Source organism: Podarcis cretensis (genome assembly GCF_951804945.1).
Source record: "Podarcis cretensis genome assembly, chromosome: 3".
In the NCBI taxonomy this organism is placed as follows: domain Eukaryota; kingdom Metazoa; phylum Chordata; class Lepidosauria; order Squamata; family Lacertidae; genus Podarcis; species Podarcis cretensis.
The window spans coordinates 41,545,849-41,568,002 of NC_137172.1; the positions used below are offsets into that span (position 1 = coordinate 41,545,849).

Genomic DNA, 22,154 nt, shown 5'->3' on the forward strand with positions numbered 1-22,154 from the left:
GATCCCAGAGTGCACTGAGGGGTGCAAAATGAAGTCATGTGCTAAATTTCTTGATTGCAGGGCATGTAAGCATGCAAAGACGAAAACGTGCACCTACCCAAGGTCTGAAAGGGAGACCACCAGACTTTTTGAGCTGGTGCATGCAGACTTGTGTGGCCCTATGTCAGTAGCCAGTCTGGGCGGGGCCAAATATGCGCTCACTCTGATAGACCCTGGAAATGTTGTAGGGTCCCTCTGCCCCACAGTAGACGGAACGCATACACTGGGCTGTTTAACCCTGTAAGCTCAGGTTCTCCTCACAGTGAACAATACTTGTGCTCTTATTAACTGACGAAACAACTTTCCTCTCCATTTGTCTGAAAGCTCACAGGGCTTCTACAGCTGCTAAAATGACACTAAGTACTTAAATGAAACACTTGGGGGGCAGCAAACAGGTTTTTATGTCACAAAGACCAAGAACCAATTTATTTGTACAGTTGTACCTTGGATCCTGAGCGCCCTGGAACTCAGATATTTTGGCTCCCAAATGCCGCAAACCTGGAAGTGATTGTTCCGGTTTGCAAACATTCTTTTGGAACCCAAACGTCCAACGGGGCTTCCATAGCTGCAGGAGGTTCCTGCAGCCAATCAGAAGCTGCACTTTGGTTTCCAAACGTTTTGGAAGTTGTAGGAGTTCTGGAACAGATTCCGTTCAACTTCCGAGGTACGACTGTACATACATGCCTTAACCTGGGGTTTAACAACTGGCGGCCATGGAGGGGTATCATCTGCTCCCCCAGAGTCCACAGTCATTCATCCTTGACTCAAGAATGCATGGAAGGGAGTGAGCAGAGTGTTCCAAGTCAGAATGAGTCAGAGAGCCCCAAAGAATGCACTCTCTTTATTTCACATCCTCAGCCCACTGGACTTAAAATACCAATGTGGTACAGTGGTGCCCCGCAAGATGAATGCCTCGCAAGACGAAAAACTCGCTAGACGAAAGAGTTTTCCATTTTTTGAGGTGCTTCGCAAGACGAATTTCCCTATGGGCTTGCTTCGCAAGATGAAACGTCTTACGAGTTCTTGCGAGTTTGTTTCCTTTTTCTTAAAGCCGCTAAGCCGCTAAGCCGTTAATAGCCGCTAAGCCGCTAATAGCCGTGCTTCGCAAGACGAAAAAACCGCAAGACGAAGAGACTCGCAGAATGGATTAATTTCATCTAGCGAGGCACCACTGTATTATTCATGCTTCTTCTTGCCTGGCTGGTATACTGTGAAAAATGAAGCACGCCCTAGACAACGACTCTGGATTTCATTCCAAATTTTGTACAAGACAGCAAACAGCCAGACAAAAACCAAAGCTGCCTGCCCTGAAAGTGGTGCAGCGAGACAATTCTGAGGCACACTTCAACTTTGCATACCATTCCCCTTCAGTCTGCATCTTCTTTTGATGTATATCAGGAAAAAGGGGGATACTGGCAGAGAAGAAGATGAGGAATCATCCTTCTCCACCACCTGATATTGCCTATAAAGAATGGCTCACAGGCAACATTGTCAAATGGACCCTTAACCATTTGGCTAATAGTCAACACAAATGTTATTTTCTTCGTTATCCTACTTGCTTCACTAAGTTGTGGGCAGCTTACAAAATACAAGAATGCCCCCCCCCACTATAATTAGAATAAAGTTTAAACATTATAATCCCTTCCAGTGACTGCCTGATCAGGAATGCATTGCATCACCTTCAGAATGCCAGTGAATCTCTGAAGTGAAATGATCCCAAACTGTGGGGGCCACCAAAGAAAAGACTGGGTGTCAGGTCTTGCATTGACCGCACTCACCAAGCAAAAGGAAGTATTTCCTCATTTGCATGTAATAACAAACAGGCTCACGAGGAAACTATCTTCACAACGGCATCAGAAATTGCTGCTATCATGGAAGCTCTGTGTGCTGGGAGGAATCCATATTGCGAGGGACTTCCATGTTATAGTCCCCTATTACAGCAACCCTTGGCATGATGATTATAATGTCTGAACATTACATCAATGGCTATGTTTTAACTTTCTCTGGGGTTGTGGCTTGAAAGACTTGCAGATTTTTGATGGGGGCAGCATCGCACATTATCTAGCAGCAAAGGCATATAAACCCCAGCAAATCCAGTAGCTTCATTTTGAAAAGGAATCTAGTCAGTTCTGCAACACACCCTAAAGACTCTGCTCTTATCATAGGCAAAACACAAAAGGAGGTCTGGATCCCCAAGGGAAGTCTCAGCCCCCACATACTCAGCCAGTCCTTCAAATCCAGCTAAACTGATCTTTTAATAAATATCAACTACTCAACATGTGAATTTGTTTATTACCTGAGCCATCAACCTCTGGTTATTAGGATGGCAAGAGATGCACTGCAAGAAGAATGCAACTGTGGCATTTTCAACTGCGGTCCTTTGTTGAGTCGTCAGTCCTGTTCCAGAAGCTGAAGAAAGTAAAGTTGACCTAGCACTAGTCTGCTGAGTCACCCCACCATGTCCACCAGAAGTAGCACCAGAATGGCAAAGGAGAAACAAAAGTGCTGTCCACAGTGGGTTGACTTCAGAGCCGCCCAGCCAGTCCTTCATAAGGTTGCTGTTTCCAACTTCTGTCAAAAACCTGAGAACAGGAGCAACTAAGTCGGCTGTGATGGGCATCTTGTTAAAGTGCTGCGGGACATGGTGTCTTCTGAGCCTGTCTTGGGAACTGTCCGTTGACTGAGTGTTGCAGTCATAGGCAGAGGTATGGTTAAAGCAGAAACTCGCAAGGCTTCTTACAAGAAGAGAGGGCAAACCTGAGTCCAACAGCTGTTTAATAGCTTCAGGAGACTGAGACGAGGCAGCGAGGGTGGCCAGGTGAGACTCTGTTAGTGCAAGAGGTGCTTGTGCATTTTTAGAGTCATCTGTTAAAGATGAACTAAGGTCCTGCTTTTTGCTGTCATCTGTCATAGACAGTCTGTGTTGCAACTGCACAGGGGGAGGAGTAATACCCATCCAGCCCATGAGTAAGGAAAAATAGTTTGGGTGAATGTGGCACATTGAACAAAGCAGACTGTCAACAGCTTTCTTCAAAACCATATTGCAGGGAAGAGACATGGACCAATTAAAGAGAGACCTAAGGAAGAAGGGGAAAGTAATTAGAACATAACACGCACTCAATTCGCCTAGTTAACAAAAAAGAATCCTAAATATCACCCTGTTCAATATGGCAGACAGAAGCAGATATTGTCAGTCTCTAACTCCCATCGGCCCCAGCAGCATGGCCAATAGTCCAGAATGATGAGCCTTATATATAGCTCACCAACTAAAACTGCTCCCCATCCCCGATTTAAAACTTCCAATACAAGAAATGTATGAAATGAGCTGTCAAAGTCACTTAAAACATCTCATACAAAAAGAAGGAAGGTGAAAAGTGATAGTCAGTAGATCTGATTTCCTTTGTAGAATCTATTTTTGAAGAAGAAAGTCTTGCATCATGTTAGTAGTATATAACCATGCACTGGTTTCTTAACACAAATAAAAAAAATGTGGCTCACTATTGCTCTGTAGGACTAAGGCTTAAAGGTTTTAGAAAGAAATATAGTTTGGAGATAGCGCAGGTGTTTAGTTAAGCTACTTACTCAAAGAGCTCTCTGTTCAGCAATGCTGGCAAGTCGTACTCGACAAGCAATTCATAGCTGTGCCATAAAATTGCTGCTACACAGTGCAAATGGGAAGGAGACGGCATCAGAAGACCATACTCTCTTGTAGAGCTGTTTGGACAGATATAGTTAATTCGGCCACTTTTTTTCATAGCAGCTACTCTTGCCGAATCACTGACCCACTTCAATAGGGCTTGAATTCTAGAAAATGGACACACATAATTTCAAGGTTAAACTTAGTCACACATTACACAGGCTCAAGGTACAAGGAATAATGTGCTATGGAATAGAGAGAAAATGAAATGAATGGTAGGTGTGCATACTGAATATCAACCAGCAGACAAACTAAAAATAATTCCAACATGTCAGTCTAAGATCAAATGGGCAGTATTTTAACAAATTTCAGGTGACACTGACAATTCAGTATTTTCCCGGGGGTCTGATTAACAGACATGGCAACTGCAAGTCATTAGCATAGGCATTTTTCTAAGGTAGATGTGCCTAAATTAACTGCAAATAATTTGTCAATGGCTTGACTTATAGCGTTAACAGGGGAAGTATTTGCAAATATCAAATATTCTGTCTTGTATGGCCATTTTACTTCCCCTCAAACTATAAACAGAAGCCTATGAAAGGGGAAAAGGGTCCAGGAATGGCTTAAGTCTGAAAAAATCAATTGCAACCTCACACACATCTAAAAGGCAGCTTGCTCTGGCTTCTGTTGGTTGGCTACCTTGGACTCTCAAAGATTTACACACTTATGTCCCTCTACGGCGTGTATATATAATACTAGTGTTGTGGAATTTAGTTGTATGCTTTATCCCAGTGTTTCCCAACCTTGTGCCTCCAGCTGTTTTTGGACTACAATTCCCATCATCCCTTGCCACTGGTCTTGCTAGTCAGGGATGATGGGAGTTGTAGTTCAAAAACAGCTGGAGGCACAAGGTTGGGAAACACTGCTTTATCTCATACACAAGGAAAACATCAGGCCACTAGCACTGCCCCTACTTCCAAACACCTTTTACCAATCTCCACTGACATGCATACAAACTGGTAATGTCCAGATTACCCAGATCTGCATTTGTGGTCCCTTTGAGGGCATCACTGTAATAATCTCTGCAATCCATGATCCCCACACTTTGTGTGTGTGTGCTTGTGTGTATTAGAGACAATGCACATTGTTTACCTATCTTTCGTTCCAGGGTCCTGAGTAGTCCCAAGCTGATAGAGGATGTCAATGGTAGAGTCAGATGACAGGCCATTTAATCTCCCAAAAAGCAAGGGGCTATTCAAATCTTCTCACATAAAAGAAAAATAGATTTGTTAATGTCTTGAGGAACATGCGATTCACTATCTAACAAAGTGTTGTTTAATGGATTGAATAATAAAACAAACCTTAAACTTTTATCTTAACAATAGTAGTATAATTATCATCGATACAAAGAAAGGTAGCTGGACAACTTAACAAATTATCTTACACTGTTGAGAACTTTAAAATCACTTATTTTTAAACTACTAAACTAAATGCTTTTCATTATTCTGATACAGTTATTCATTTTTCTAAACAAGGAAAGGCTGTAAGACTCTTTATCAAGTCACCAGATTATTAAAAAAGGAAACAGCCACATTCTTACCTGTAGGATCACTCCCTGAGGCAGAACAGTTTCTTAAAAGAATGTCTATCAGTTTCAGGCCTATTCTGGTAGACTGAAGTCCAATTTTTACAAGCACTGCCTCAATGTTTGGAGAATGCATGCCACAGTATGGAGACATCAGTAGAGCAGCACACGTCTGCAAGAGGTTGGCAGTGGGTGCCGCGGCACTTGCCATCATTCCTTCTAAATCACTTATGTGAGTGAGGCAATGGTGCAACAACCTTAACCATCCAATGCTGGGAAAGCAAAGAAACCAAAACTTAATTAAAACAAGCTTAAAAATGGAAGGAAGGGTACTTTCAACTTCAGTGCTAACAGTGGAGAAGCTTTGCAATGCAGAAAATGACAACATGGATTCAAGAAAGCATACTAACTCCATGTAAGCCAATAACAGACCAAAAGAGAAAAATGAAAAGTACTTTATCCCAGATTGATCATGTTCTTTTAAACAATGAGAATAGCAACAACTTTTTTAAATGGCAAGATAAAATGCTTTGGGTTCCAAGCTTAGAATCTGCCGGGCATGCTATGTTTATGGAAGGATCCCTGTGGAAAACTGTAAGGTCATCTTTGGCCTTGAAACAGTGGTACAGACAAGGTAACAGACAGGTGCAAGTAATGAGAGTATTGGAAATAAGCAGACAAAGAAACTGCTTTCTCATGAGGTCACCGTTTTACCCAGAAGTCTGAGCTCCCAATAGAACAATCTTTTTTGGACAATGTCTACAAAAAGCAGACTCTCTGACAGTCACTGCAATTTTTTTAAAAAAGATTTGTTACGATTCAGTCTACAACAGATAGTACTGAACCTCTTGATGAACTGTTCCATGCTCTCAGGCCTGGCACCAGAAGGGCCCCAGGAGAGGCAGTGGCCTGTGGCCCAGATGCTCTGAGGGGCCAATGGGCCCATTGGCCACCCTCCCTGCTCCAGTGCCCCAATGTAATGCACTGGGTGGGCAAAGAGGTCCTGCTGCTGCACTGGCAGCATGGTAATGGAGCCACTTCAACAGATGTGCTGGGGTAATGAAGCCACCTGGCGGGCTCAGGGCACTTAAGGTGGGGGGCCTCTCCATCCTTCTTGAGGATGGAAGGGTGGCAGCTGTTCTCACTTCACTTAGGCAATGAAGGGGATACGTCCAAGTTCAGCTGAAAAAGTCCTGTGGGATCTGCTCTTTGCCCCAACCCCATGGCAGTTTCCTTTTCTCCTTCTTTCCCAATGCCACAGCACAGCTGGGATTTGTCTACAGGCCTGTGTCCTACCTCCCTCTGCCCCCCCAAAGATGCCCAAAAGGGGGAGGGGCTTTTTCTTTCTTTTGTGCATATATAAACTTTCATTTCCTTCCTCTCTTCTCTCACATACTCGTGTGTGTGTGTGTGTGTGTGTGTGAGCATGCGCCTATAATGTAAAATCCAGCTGATTTGTTCTTCCTTTACCCAACCACCAGAAGTCACTAGACTTGCAGTCGTGTTGGGGGGAAAGGGTGACAAAGAAGCCAAAGCAATTCATTCCACCCCTGCAGGTTAAAAGCATGAACAGGATTTCCATTACTGAGGTTGTATACCCTGAGCAAGTTATTCAATTAGTAAAGCTTCTTGGGACGGTGTTGACATCCACATAAATGTACCCTGATAGGATTGTGACAACTTTATAGTCTGATCCTTTTTATTTCACTTTGGGATTAAGTCTCCCCGGGTTCAATTTTTGCTTTTGTTGTTGTTTGTTTTTTAAAACCTACTGAAGGAGGAGGAGGAGGAGGAGTTTGGATTTGATATCCCGTTTTATCACTACCCTAATGAGTCTCAAAGCGGCTAACATTCTCCTTTCCCTTCCTCCCCCACAACAAACACTCTGTGAGGTGAGTGGGGCTGAGAGACTTCAGAGAAGTGTGACTAGCCCAAGGCCACCCAGCAGCTGCATGTGGAGGAGCGGAGACGCAAACCCGGTTCCCCAGATTACGAATCTACCGCTCTTAACCACTACACCACACTGGCTCTCTTAATTCAATACTCTTAATACTTAATTCAAGCATTTTAGAGTGTGCTCCCTAGAGTGTACTCCCAATCCTTCCTTTTGGGTTTGGCCCAATGGTCACACAATGTCAGGTAATGGACAGGTGGGTGTGGTTGGGGACAAACCGCATCACAGAATAAAAGTTGAGGCCTTGTATTCCCTACTACTGTCTTGGGGCTTCCTGCTGCATTTCCCATGCATATGCAGTTTCCCTCTTAGGACTGTGCTAGGCAGAGGCTTTGCTTTTTTGAATAGGAAATTGATTTTAAACATATATATGCACAGATATTACATAAATTATTTTGCAGAGGTTGGTGTTTTAATGCAACGAAGAAAAACACAAGTGATATCTATGGAGTTGCAAAGCAGCGGAAAGTAGCTTCTATGTGTTTCTGGCCTACAACTTTGCTGACATCTCATAACCTGGCGCATAACGGAGGAAACGCAAGGATACTGACCATACAGAGGGCCTTCTCGGTAGTGGCACCTACCCTGTGGAATGCCCTCCCATCAGATGTTAAAGAGATGAGTAATTATATAACATTTAGGAAACATCTGAAGGCAGCCCTGTATAGGGAAGCTTTTTAAAGGTTTAATGTTTGATTATGTTTTTATATATGCTGGAAGATGGGCAGGGTACAAACAAGTTGTTGTTATTATACATACCTTGTTTTGGATACCTGGTCTTCAGAAGGAAGGAATGGATTGTTGACGGTTGCAGATGAAGTGTTACCAAAGGCAGTGAGCCCAAGTAATTTAATCTGAGATAGTCCCAACGTACTAGCATCTCGTGGGCGGTGAAGGCGAAGACAAACGGCGGAGGCAACTTCAGCTTTTACAAGCTGTATTTTTATGTACGTAAGACCACTTGTGATAACAGGCGTAGACAAAGGTAACATGTTCACCCCATCTGCACTAATTTCAACAGATACTGACGAAGGACATGCTGTAGAGACAGGCAGGCAAACCATACAGTTACTTAGATTTGTGTTATAAATTTGAAGGCATCAAGTTCATTACTTTTAAATGTTAAGTAAAATTATTCAACACGTAAAACAATGTATGCTGCACACACTAGCACTACCTAAATAGTTGGTCAAATAACCAAAAGAGAGGCAACTCTGGACTTAATAAGAAGTGGCATCCAGGACCTAGTGCAAAAGAGACCATTTGATTCTTACCTGTAAAAGAGATTTCTTAATGCATGTAGGAGATTTTTTTAAAATGGGCATTCTTTATTAAATAAAAATAAAAATAAAATGGGCATTCTTGCTCCACCCAGTGGTACTAGGCTGTAATTTTTGCCTGTTACCACTAGGTGGAGCAAGAATACTGATTTTAAGATCATCTCCACAAGCATAAGTGAACATTAGTGTTGAACTGATTGGAAACAGGGATGACAGTGCTATCAAATTCAACAAATGGTTAAGTGAGCAATTGTCAAGGGAGTCCAACGTCAAAAGAAAAGAAGTACGAAAAAGAAGTGGGCTAGTGAAAATGATGAAAGGAAAAACCAAGAAGTCAAATAAATAAATAAATAAGACAAATCTCTCCAGAAAGCATGAGGATTATTCAAAACTACAGTCAACAGATGCTCAGCTAGAATGTATACTGCAGATCAGGAAAGCTACCACCAAGACTAAGAAGACAAAAAGGACTATGATCCAATGTTATCTAGTAAAGCTGATTGGTGGGATAGTCAGAACATATGGAAGGAAGTACTTCTTCTCATGGCACATCTATGGAGTTCACTGCAATTTATCCATTTATATGGCTTTTAATGGGAAATAGCCTTATCCGCAGTCCATAGATTTGTGCATCAAGGGTTAAGTGTCTTGTTTGCTATATGCTACTTCCAGGTTCAGAGGAACTATGTCTCTGAATGCCCGTGCCAAGCAACAAGTCCTGCTTGTAGGCGTTACATGGGCACCTGGCTGCCCACTGTGGGAGGCAGGATGCTGGGTGAGACAGGCCTTTGGTCTGATGCAGGAAGGCTTTTCTTATGTCATTTAACAATCCTGCTTAACAAATGGTAGCAAGTCACCCATTAAATAATACATTTCTACAAGGTACAAGCATTCTATAGTAAACTACAGCACAGGTCTTAGCCAAACTGCAAAGGTAACTAGTGTATCGAAAAGATCATCTAGTTGGTACAACATGCGACTTGCCATTTTCTTTGCAACTGCTGCATTCATTCATTGAGGTCTTATGCACATTGTACCCGCTTAGCATGAAGCTTTGTACCAACAAAGTTAAGGCCTGTGTGATATGCTGAATAACTGGTTAGTGGAGGGAAAGGAAAGGGAGACTGAGATGCAGACTGATATTAAAAATTATAAAAAGCAATATGTTACAGTATTGGACAGAGAGAGCAAAGTGATTGTATCAGATATATTTGCCAACTAGCCTTTTCTCAAATCTAGACAAACAGCTTCAAAAACAAGGAATTCTATATTGGATTCAAGATTCCATAAAACACAAACTGTAGTTATACGGCCAACACAAATGACTCATGTGACTATTGCCTTTGTGGACAGCATTCTTATTTACTGAAATAATTGATAATTAAATATTTAATTAAAAACACCTCCTTTATCCTACAAGATAAATTGTGTTCTCAAAACATACTTACTTGCAAGAGATGCAAGATGAGGCTGAATGTGTATTTCTTTTAACAACACTGCAGCTGGAAGATGAATTGTAAGGTCACACCAAGCTTCCTCAGGCAAAAAGATGTAAGACCAGGCAGCAGACCGAGCTCTCCTGTGGGGTGGAGTCGCTTGTAGCAACACTTCGGCAGGCTGGGCTGTAGGACTGCTTGATGTGATTGAACCTTTAACAAACGAATGGCACGAATGTGTGAATGATTTCAAAATGAGAGATGACAGAAACATACAAGTGTCAAGCTTGCGTACTGAGGTTATCTAAAACTATTTGAGGCTAACTACAACGCTCCGAATTTCCTTCAAACAAAGCCCTCAAATATACGGACGGGACAAAGTAACCCAAATCTAGTCCGGGGATGGTACTCACAAGACAGAGTTATAAAGAACTGGGAATTTCTCCTACACAAGCTACAGAAACACCCCCCCCCAAGGAAAAAGCAGACCAAAATCTTATACTATTTCAAACCAAAAGCAGACGATACAAGAAACAAGGAAAGCCTGCACTCTCATGAATGGTCTTATACATAATATTTTTATAAGTAATTTTAATTTCAGTCACTATTATATAGGATTTTTTTTTTTTACTATTTGAATCAGCTGGGGATTCAGAATATACCACCTTCTACACCCGATTAAGCATATGCATATCGTATTTACTAGTAAAATACTTAAAACAAAATGCAGCAATGTGGAGTGATCAGCCCATAACATTTCAGTTATCTTCCCCTTGGTTTTCTCTCCCCAACCGTCAGCCAGCATTCCATAGCCACTGAGCAAGCCTCCAGCAGCCCCATTTCCTACTGTCCCTCTCCTCTCCACCTCATTCCCTGAACAGGTTTTCCACTGGATGTGCTCATTCATCTCTCCTTTCTCAGAGGTTTTTAAGCAGAGGCTGGAAGACCATCTATCAGGGATGCTGTAATTGAGATTCCTGCATTGCATGGAGTTGTCTAGATGACCGTTGGGGTATTTTCCAACTCATATTCTATGATATGCTTTGGGATTTTTCTTCTTATTCTAGGATGGGTGGACCCTGTTGTGCCTGATTCCAGCAACAATAAAATCTTAAGATTTCTCCACAGAGTTCTCAGGAGAGCTCTCACTTCTGCACCCACAGGGACATTTATATATAGCTTCACTGTAAACTAAGAAATGACTTATCCAGAAAAAACGAGATGATTCTCTATATTTGGGCCCCACTCATCAAGCAGGCCACACGCTGGATCTGATCTTTGGGGCTGGCATAGATGTGATCATGCTCCCCACTGTGGAAGTGCCATGGTCTGATTACTACGCTCTGAAAGCCAAGATTGACTTCTCACTCCTCCCCCGGCTCAGGTGGCGAACCTATTTGGGCTCGTCCGCGAAAACTGATGGATCCTGATAGATTCCGACAAGCCTTGCGGAACCCTGCTCCTCCTGGCGACTCATTAGATGACCTTGTTGAGGACTGGAATAACCGGCTCTTGGCAGCCATTGATGAGATCGCGCATAAGCGCCCTCTGCAACCCTGTCGAAACCGGGCCCCTTGGTTTACTGAGGAGCTCCGGAAAATGAAGCGGGATCTCAGACGGCTAGAGCGAGTATGGTGACGGACTCGTGACGGAGCCTCCAGAACATCTTATAGGACGCTTATGAAAGCCTATGAGATGGCTATGAAAGCTGCTAAGAAATCTTACTTTGCAGCTTCCATTGCATCCGCTAGCTCTCGCCCGGCACAACTTTTTAGAATAATTAGGTCAATAATGTCCTTAGGAGGACAACCAAATTTAAGCACAAATTCGACCCACAGCTGTGAGGCATTCGCGAGCTTTTTTGCGGAGAAAGTCCTGTTGCTCCGCCGTGACCTCCCTGCCCATTTAGATACAGTGACTGAACTGGAGGCCCCTCGACTGACTTCAGGTCCAGTGTTGGACCATTTCGATTGGATACTCCCTGCTGATGTGGATAGATTCCTCCAAGTTGGTAGGCCCACCACCTGCCTCCTTGATCCGTGCCAGTCTTGGCTGATTAGGGAGTGTCCAGATGTTGCGCGGGCCCCCCTGGTTGAAATTATCAATTTGTCCCTTGACACAGGGACATTCCCAGGGGAACTGAAGGAAGCAGTGGTGTGTCGACTCTTAAAGAAAACTTCATCAGATCCCTTAGACCTATCCAATTACCGCCCAGTTTCAAATCTTCCATACCTGGGTAAGGTAATTGAGAGAGCGGTTGCTGAACAGCTTGGTAGGTTTCTGGAGGAAACATCGGCATTAGATCCATTTCAGTCCGGTTTCCGTCCTGGTTTTGGGACGGAGACGGCTCTGGTTGCCCTAACAGATGATCTCCGTAGACAACTGGATCGAGGCGGGTCAGGACTGCTGATCCTTTTAGATTTGTCAGCAGCCTTTGACATGGTCGATCATGATCTTCTGGACCACCGCCTCGCAGACGTGGGGATACAGGGCATAGCCCGTAACTGGTTGTGCTCTTTTATCTCTGGTCGGGGACAGAGGGTGGCACTAGGGAGGGAAATGTCATCGCGCCACTCCTTGGTGTGTGGAGTGCCGCAAGGCACAATTCTCTCCCCGATGCTTTTTAACATCTTTATGCGCCCCCTTGCCCAGATTATCCGGAGCTTTGGGCTGGGCTGTAACCAATATGCTGATGACACTCAGCTCTATCTGCTGATGGATGGCCTCACCGACTCGACCCTGAACACACTGACCAGATGCTTGGAAGCTGTAGCTGGATGGTTTCGTGGGAGGCGATTGAAACTAAATCCTTCAAAGACGGAGGTCCTATGGCTAGGTCAGGATGGCATGGGGATGAGGGACCAACTCCCTTCTCTTGCAGGGGCCCAATTAGTGCCATTGCCTTCCGTTAAGAGTTTGGGTGTAATCCTTGATGCCTCCCTTTCCATGGAGGCACAAGTTACAGCAACAGCCAAGGCGACATTTTTCCACCTTCGCCGCATCAAGCAGTTGGTCCCTTACCTTTCCCGCCTCGCCCTGGCCACAGTGATCCATGCGACGGTCATCTCCAGGCTTGACTACTGTAATTTGCTCTACGCGGGGTTGCCCTTGAAGCTGTCCCAAAAACTCCAGCGGGTACAGAATGCTGCAGCGAGGCTCCTCACGGGGTCTCTGCCATGGGAGCATATTCACCCAGTGCTTTTCAAGCTGCACTGGCTCCCGGTGGAGTACAGGGTCAGATTTAAGGTGCTGCTTTTGACCTTTAAAGCCCTTCACAGCCTAGGACCCTCATACCTACGAGACCACCTCCCCTGGTATGCCCCATGGAGAGCCTCAAGGTCCATAAATAACAACACCCTAGTGGTCCCAGGCCCTAAGGAAGTTAGATTGGCTTCAACCAGAGCCAGGGCCTTTTCAACTCTGGCTCCGGCCTGGTGGAACACTCTGCCTCTTGAGACCAGGGCCCTACAGCATCTGATTTCTTTCTGCAGGGCCTGTAAGACAGAGTTGTTCCGCCTGGCCTTTGGCTTGGAGACAATTTGATTCCCTCCCTCCCTCTCTTTCTTTTTTCTTTTCCTTCTCCTCCTGCGAGGAGGCTACATTTTAATATTTTAATGTTCCATTATTTTAATGTTGTATTTTATTTTTGTTTTTAAGTTGTAATCATTCATCTTGTTTTTATTATTGCTTGTAAGCCGCTCTGAGCCACATATAATAATAATAATAATAATAATAATAATAATAATAATATGCTTTTATATCTATATGTCCCTGCCTTTACCTGCCTTTTCCAGCCAATCGCTGGAAAGGGGCTTTCTCCCTACTGCCTGGATTGTAGCTTTCCCCCCTCTTAGTTAACTAACATCCCACAATCCCAATGGATTGTTTGGGTTCTTCCCTGACCCAGCTTTTTTTCAGTCTGAAGTTTTTTTGTACTGTTATCTGTTGATACCTGCCCCTTGTGTGGGGATGGTGCTATTTTGGCTACATTTGAAGGAGCACATGAACACTTGAATCAGAAACAGAGGAGGCTGTTATTACTATAGCATCTGCAATGTCACTGAAAAACTCAGGGGGCTTCAACATGGCAGTCTTAAAACGGCACATAACATACCCAATGGTGCAAAGTTGTGGATTCCTTCTGCGTTATCAGGTTCAGAAGCTAGAACTCTTGCTTTCAAACTACTATCTGTTGCCTTGCTAGGGCCTGAGTCTAGAAATTTCATAATAGTTGAAACCATGCTTCTTGCTGTGTTTACTATGGCTCTGGTACTTGTCACCATGTTATTGCAAATAAGCTGAACTCCTCCTATAATGAAACAGAAAGTTAATGAATGTTACAGCAATTGACATGAAGCAAACAACAACAACAACAAAAACCCAAGTCCCTCTTTTTAAACAAGCAAGACACAACACTGCAAATTTGGTCCTCTAACTGGTTGTTATTGATGGAGTTCAAACACAATTCCAATTGCAATTACCCATACTATTGTTTCACTGAGAACCTAGAAATTAAGAAATTGTGGTGCACACACAAAGTGAAGTAAAGTAAAAGTAAAGGACCTCTGGACAGTTAAGTCCAGTCAAAGGCGACTCTGGGGTTGCGGCGCTCATCTTGCTTTCAGGCCAAGGGAGCCGGCATTTGTCCACAGACAGCTTTCCAGGTCATGTGCCAGCATGACTAAACCGTTACTGGAGCACGGAGGACTGTGATGAATGCCAGAGTGCATGGAAACACCGTTTACCTTCCCACTGCAGCGGTACCTATTTATCTACCTGCACTGGCATGCTTTCGAACTGCAAGGTTGGCAGCAGCTGGGAAAGAGCAACAGGAGCTCACTCCGTCGCAGGGATGTGAACCGCCGACCTTCTGATCAGCAAGCCCAAGAGGCTCAGTGGTTTACACATAGTTGTAGGCCAATATTGATATGTAAAATCAGATTCCATGTATGTAATTTGTATTGATATGTAAAGTGTAAAATCAGATGTAAGTCAGATTCCAAACAGCCATGCATAGAACCATGTACGTATACTGGGACCAACACAGGTGCCACAGCAGTCTCTTGAACTGCACCCCCAAAAGTATCTCCTGATGGCCAGGGAACCTCTTCAGCACCATATGTTACTCTGTAGAGTTCCACAGACTGAGAGAGGGAGGGGAGAGAGAGTGAAGATTCTCACACACTAGGCTGTTTTTATCCCAACCTTAGTATTCTTCTAGACAGATTTTCCCAGGGAAAAGACTCACCCATATCATGAAATGCTTTCAGTGCCTCGCTGGTATCCAGCACTCTTAAGATGAACCACAGTAGTGGCTCAGACAACTGGCAAGTGGCAAGAGAACCCTGGTGGAAATGCAAAAAATCATATAGTTTTAAATAAACATGATTAAACTATTTTGATTTTTTTGGACAGAAATTGCTTCCAAATGATCAGACTTTTATAGTTTATTTCTTCATACTAAAAGGGAACAATGCATGCCCACTTTTTTCAAACCAAACATTAAGCAATAGATGATGGAACATTCAATTGTAATGTCTGATCAATATACTAATGAGATGAGAAAATTACGACCAATTAGTTGACTAGCACTGCAGCAGCAGTGAAACAAAGAAATCTAATAATACCTGTATTGACCTTAAAAAAGCATGTAAAAAATCTACTAATGAAATAAAATTATTTAATAAAATCCAAAAACTAATTAATACTTGCATGTTGATCCAGGATTTAGGGAGTTCTCCATTTTTAATCACAAAGATTAATAGAGATTCAAAAAATCACTATCAGCTGACAGATTAGCCAAGCTAATCGGGCATCCAAATATTTAGATAGTTTTACTTTTATTGATTACGCCACTTCTGGGGGAACCCAGTCAGATGTGCAGCAAATAAATATTATTTTTTTAAAGAAATCATAAGGAAATTTAAAAACAATGTTAAAACAGAACCAAATACTACTAAAACTGGCATGAGCTAACGCAAGAAAAACCCAGCTGTAAACAGGCCATTAAAAGCAGAAGAATAGCTATCCATCAACCCATATCCCCAACAGATCAAATTACGTAATATGGACTCCAGTGCATCACAAGCAGATAAAAGGTACTTGCAAAATGGCTTTAGATTATTCAGGTAGATCTAGTCCTGCCACATGTTGCACAGAAGGCAAAAAGCCTAAAATGGTCATAGACCAATCAATCTGTTTCAGGTTTTGGAGAAAATTCCTTGGCACTCTCAATATGATGCTCAGTCATGCACATGAGCAGTAGAGAGCCAGCGAGTCATCCAAAAACACTTTTTACAGTGCAGCACCACACTACTAATAAACTGCTATTAGTTGTAGGTCTTCTTCTGCTTCCTCTGGTGCATTAAGATTAGATAGGGAATTCCCTCCACAGAGCTTGAAATGGCTTTATGCAGCACAATGTAAAAGAATTAAGTCAATGAACATGGAGAGGAAAACAAAAAAATATATAATATCCCATTTCACCAGAGCTTGCTTAAAGAATTATCAGTGCTTCCCTATCTCTACTAGAACTACTACTCACACATCCAAGGATTGCATTTGCTCACTTTGTAGCCATTGGAAACTACATTCTGCAGCATGTTCAAAGCTGTTCTGGTAGAAGCATCCTGAGTCCACACAAAAGTTATGAAGAAGACACATTTGTCTCCATCTAAATCGGCCTCAATCTGGTGCTCTTCAGGACATGGAAGGAGAATTATTAGTTGGCAACACAGCCTGCTGCACAAGAACACGCACTGTATGCCACAGGAGGGAAGGGCTCCACAAGCACCATGCTCAGGAGCCTGGATTCAGTTGTCAACAACCTTGCATAGGAAATGCAAAAGAAACTCAGGCCATCTAACTCAGTATTGTCTACAATGACTGGAAGCAAGTGTTGGGGATTGAACCTGGAACTTTTGACACTCAGAGCATGTGCAATGACACTCTAAGTTGAATATGCTATTGTACAGTTGTCTATAGAGTTTCCAAATGCCTTAGGCAGGGACAGGATCAGGCCCATTCAACACAATTGCAAAGTAATATTTGAAACACTTACTTGTCTCCCCATATACCCACAGGCCATGTAGGTAAGAATTGGCTGAAGCATCACCTGCACCGTAGTGGCTTTTTTACTGAGTGTTGTTAGTATGGTAAACAATCCATCTCCAACCGAAATGGCATCCAATCCACCGTGAAAATTCTCGTGTTTTGTAAGATGTAAACCACTTGCACCTAGGAGCAATTAAATATATTCCTATCAGCTTGAGGGTAATAAAACAACCCTTGCTAAACACTGAAGATAAGCTTTGCCCCCACTTAATCTTGGGTGCCCTTTTAACTATTGCAAATAGAATATATACTGTAAAATCTATTGCCCAAGAAGTGCATATCATATAAATAACCCTCTGACAGCATAATATTAACAAATCATGTAATTCTGTTCAGACTTTGGGTGTTTTTGAAAGCAAGAAAGGAGTTATTTGGCCTTATCTGGAGATATATTTAGGGTTTACACCCCCCCCCCCAAATTAGGAGACTAATTTTAATTCTGAAAAATTAAGCGACTGACAGAAGGATGATGCACTGAGAAATTGATGAGGTGAGTTTAACACTGGGATTTAAGGGCCCAAGTACTCATGTGAGTGCTCATGTACCAGATACGGATTTAGGATACAATAATTTTAATATAGGCCACTCTGTGCGTGTTAAAATATTGCAAATTAAATCAAACAAATCAAATTAAAGCCTTTAAATTAAAAACCCAGAGCCACTAGGCTCTACAAATACAAGCAGGATCTGGCCCTATAATATGCTAGCATGGGAAACTGTCTAAGAACTGAGTGTAGACAACTGCTTTAAGCTTTTTAGCAAACAAGCCAGATATAAAAATAAGTACATTCACTATTAAAATACCTACCAATTATCATTGCCATAGCACTGCTGTTACACTGGCCCAGAGCAGAAAGAATCTGGCTCATAATCTGCTGGTTAGCTAAGACTAGGTCAGCCACATATGCTGTTGAGCCTTGAGTACTGCCACTGTTTCCATTGCTATCTTTTCCACCTGAAACCTTTTCTTCATCGGAAACGCTGTCCGTAGTGCTGCTGGCCATTTGAGCCCGAGCGCTATATTCTCTGTTGCTTGAAAGTGGCAGCTGCACTAGGATGTTGACCAGCTTGAGCAAATCGAACATGAGCTGATCCCTCGTCATCTCTCCACAGACTGCTTTGGCATCCCCTGGCCGGATGATATTAGCAAAAAGCCCTCCAAAACATGCTCTAGCACCCACTGAACTGTCGGACCCACTGCGAGACATAACTTTGTCAGCACACGTAATGTAATGGTGCACAAGAAATGTGATGGATTCAATAACAGCAGAAATGGTGCTCACTGAGACAACTTCAAAATTCTGCTCAAGGGTAAATTCCAGAAGCTTCACTTGTGCATCCAGAGGCCCCTGGCCAGCCTGGAAAGCACCCCTAGAAGGGAAGGAAATTCAAATTAGGATTATTTTCGCTCATGAAAACCAACAATTTACACACATTGAAATTGTGCATGTAACAAATGGTTGCCCGCTCTTCCCTTTTGCTTTTCCAATTTCTATGGTTGTATTGTTTTATTACTTCAGAATCTTTCTAGAGATTAGAAGGTAGGGTATACATTTTTACATAGATAAAAATAGTAAGTGCAACTCCTGATCACATGCAGTTCATTCTGCTCTCTCCTTCTAGGGCCAGTAACAGTGGTTGAGAGTGGGAGACCAGGGTCCAATTCCTAACTAGGCATGAAGCTTCCTGGGTAATCTTGAAGCCGTGTCACCATCTTTCAACCTAACCTACCTCAAAAGGTAGACCTCATTGGAGACAAGGTGTGATATTATTGTAATAAGAAGTAAAAAGGAAGAGCATAGTCCCTTCCAAGTCTACAATTCTGTGAAATGCTGAAAACTAGACAGTAAAAAGTTATCTTGTTTCTTTTTATAAATTTAGATTTCAACTAGAGATGTGAAGGCACGGAAAAAACCTGGAAAAAATGGGTGGGGGCCCCAGGAAAAATTGGGACAATGGGGTGGGGGTGGGGAATCCAATTCCCCACCCCCAGACCTTCACACCTTTAATTTCAACCCAACTTTAAGCCTTAAATAAAAGTATTTATAATAATCAAAAGTTTACCTCTCCGTTGAAAGAATATGTATTAATTTTAATAAAAATTCACTGAACATCTGAGGGCATGTTGAAGAAAGGTGCACTTGTAAACGAGTAAGAAATTCTTGCATAGCTTGAGTAGCTGTTGGACCAACCTAGGGGTAGGGAAAGATTTAAAAAGGTATTTTGATTATGTTCTGAAGAATGGCATTTTCTGAAACAGTTCCCAAGCCCTTGCCATTATAGATGGCTGGATAAAGAGTCTTACAAGCTCAATCAGAAATGAGGCTGGTGACAATGCTATCCCACACTTTCAGTGGAACATGCACTCTATGCTCCACATGACTAATAACATGTGATGAGATAGTGGAGCATATGAGAAATCCCTTCCCACTGTGTCTTGGAGGAAAGGCCTGAAGTGGGGGGGGGGGGGGATCTGCCAAATGTCCATAGGCAGTCCTTGAGAGCTGGAACCCTGCACATGCTAACTCCTTCTTAAGATTCACATGTACATGGTGGAAGGCAGTAAATAGTTTTATACCATTGGCAAAGCTGGTACACAGTCATTATGAGTAAGAAACAGACAAGTAGAGAATGCTGACAGGAATCAGTGTTATTTCACACACAAGCTTTTCACCATCCTTAGGTGAGCTGAATGCCTCCAATATTTGTTTACAGCAAATAAAAATAATACCTGTGGACTATGTTGATTTGTTCCATGAGGGTTGGTTCCCGAAAGAAACTTCACTAAAACATGAATGAGGTTGGAATCTGACACCAACAGTTGGGCAGTACTTTCCTGAGATGCAATGGCACTGCTGGGACCAGCTGTAAGACAAAGTTTTTAAAAAGTAAAATTCCCAAATAGCTATACTGTTTCATCCAGTACAGAAAAGGCCGTGCTCTGTATCATCTTATGGCACCAGACCAAGGTTTAGTTAAGGTTTCTGTGGAAATGTTTGCCCAAAAACTGTTAAGAGTTTGTTCTAGCTCATGTTACTGAATCTGTGAGTGTTTCAACCTTTCCTGTTTCATCCTTTATTTTGAGCTTCTGCATAATAAATTTTCATTTCGTTTCTCTTTTATACTCTATTTTTGTAAGGAAAAATGCTGTTGGGCTGCAGTTTGCATGGCCACTGATACAAGCTGTAGGGTGACTACAGAACTTCAGGCAGCCAAGTGAGGAAGTGGGAGCAAGAAGGAGGTAAGCAGAGGCAGGCAGGTGGGTAAATCAGCAGTGTGGCTTTGCAAACCTTCCTGCTCTCCCTCTGTTGCTGGTTGGATCGGGAGACAGGGTGCAAGGGAGTAGGCAACAGAGGAAGAGGGGCAGGCAAGTGGCCAAGACACGCCTTCCCATGCCCTTCCAGTCTCCCCTTTGTCTGCCCTTTACTTACAGAAGGAAAAGTGCATTTAAAAATGCACACTTTCTTCCGGCCATGGCGCAAGAGCTGTGAAGGGCAGAAATACTTCCACATCTTCATTCCCCTCCTCATCACCAGTGGCAGCAGTGAGTGGGGGATCTTGGGATTGGGGGTGGGCTGTGAGGGGGGTAGTTTTGAGCGAACTGTGAGGGGATGGAGATTGACAATGGGGTGGCGGTTTTGGTTGGTAAGCTGCAATGGAAGAATTGGGGTGGGTTAAAGGAAGCAGTGAGGGGGTAGGAGCTGAAGGGAGCTCTGGGGGGGGGGGCTGGCCATGGTACAAAGGTAGGCAGCATTGGCAAGGGGTGAGTGGATTGGCAACCAAAGCAAACAGAAGCAGTAGCCCCTAGTTAATAAATTTCCTATTAACCTAAATTAATTTGGACTTCCCTAGTTTTGAGCCCAAGCTGCTATCTGGCAGTTTCTAAATGCCAAGGGGTGATACTATGGATTGCGTTCTTCTACTTTTAGAAGACTGCTAAGGCTGTGTACTTTTGGCTGTTCTGGTGAAGGCAGTGGCTCTCACACATGCAGTCAAAGACTCTTGCCAAGAAGCTACTGGACCCATATCACTTCCCTGTTCACTCCTGGGCACAGATCCTGCCTGCAAGACAACCTCTACAACTTTCAGAGCCAAAGAAAGGTCCATCAGCAAAGAAGATGAAGCTGCAGCTCTGTTGCCACATATAGCCAAGCTGGTCCCAGGAGGAACAACAAATGCAATTAAGGAGGAAACTAGAAATTCCATTACGAAACTTGAAGCGGCCATTTTCAGGCTTGCAATTTGGTATGAGCTTCTGAGGCTGATATCTGCTACCCAGAGAAAATGAGTTAAATGAGTAACTCGGTGAAGATCTCTGCGCAAATGCACCTCTCCACCCACTTAAACAGCATGTATGTTATGATCCTTGTATCTTCTTTTCACAAGGAAAAAAAACACAAAGTTTTTCACAATATGAAATATGGTTCCTAAAGTATTTAAATATTTAGCTCAAACACCCCATGATACCCCATGAAGGCTTTTATTTTACATTTGTTATTACTTATACTGCTTCATAATCGACTAATAATGCTAGATAAGAGCCTCCTTGTTAAGTTTTTAGTGACTTAGAACAGATGTGCTGGCATGTCTATCACTTACATTCAAACTAAATCAAACCAATTTAAAGATTTAGTATTTATAAAAAAAAAATCAAAATTATATTTTAACATAGGCTTTAGAAGTGCAACATTCCAGAGGAACTTACAGTTGAATTGCATGTTCGTCATGAGGGTTAGACTATGGAGTACAAGGCACCATGTTCTCAGTAAGGTATTAGGATACCATGCCAGGACAGTCAGGAAGCTAGTTACTGATGCTGTAATAAATACACAGTTCAAAACACAACATATCACAACAGATAGTTGAAGGGGTTTTTTTAATTACTGGAAACTTCAGTTATGGGGGGAGAGGAGAATGAAAATATCACTTTTTAGAAAGGCAAAAGCTGGCAAATATCTGGATGTCTCAAGCTGGAGAATGCACTGAACAACCAATTTGAGTAATAAGCACATGGGTAGGAGATTAAACTGATGTGAGCAAGGCCAGATAAGAAATTTCACCAGCACCCAAGAACAAAAATTAACTGCAGAATTCATCCACAGCAGAGAGC

General features: G+C 42.8%; 1 protein-coding gene across 9 annotated transcripts in view; it reads right to left on the reverse strand.

Moving 5' to 3' along the window:
• BIRC6 (baculoviral IAP repeat containing 6) overlaps positions 1-22,154 on the reverse strand; it is a 143,779-nt gene that overhangs the window by 59,417 nt on the left and 62,208 nt on the right. For all 9 annotated transcript variants that reach the window (XM_079969409.1, XM_079969410.1, XM_079969415.1 and 6 more), the window contains 13 exons: positions 21,750-21,860; positions 19,776-19,909; positions 19,109-19,236; positions 17,853-18,415; positions 16,992-17,167; positions 15,180-15,276; positions 14,046-14,240; positions 9,944-10,144; positions 7,975-8,254; positions 5,277-5,533; positions 4,829-4,937; positions 3,622-3,843; positions 2,336-3,116 (listed from right to left, as the gene is read on the reverse strand). In XM_079969409.1, the coding sequence (XP_079825535.1) occupies positions 2,336-3,116; positions 3,622-3,843; positions 4,829-4,937; positions 5,277-5,533; positions 7,975-8,254; positions 9,944-10,144; positions 14,046-14,240; positions 15,180-15,276; positions 16,992-17,167; positions 17,853-18,415; positions 19,109-19,236; positions 19,776-19,909; positions 21,750-21,860 (3,254 nt within the window). The remainder of the gene's footprint in view (positions 1-2,335; positions 3,117-3,621; positions 3,844-4,828; positions 4,938-5,276; positions 5,534-7,974; positions 8,255-9,943; positions 10,145-14,045; positions 14,241-15,179; positions 15,277-16,991; positions 17,168-17,852; positions 18,416-19,108; positions 19,237-19,775; positions 19,910-21,749; positions 21,861-22,154) is intronic.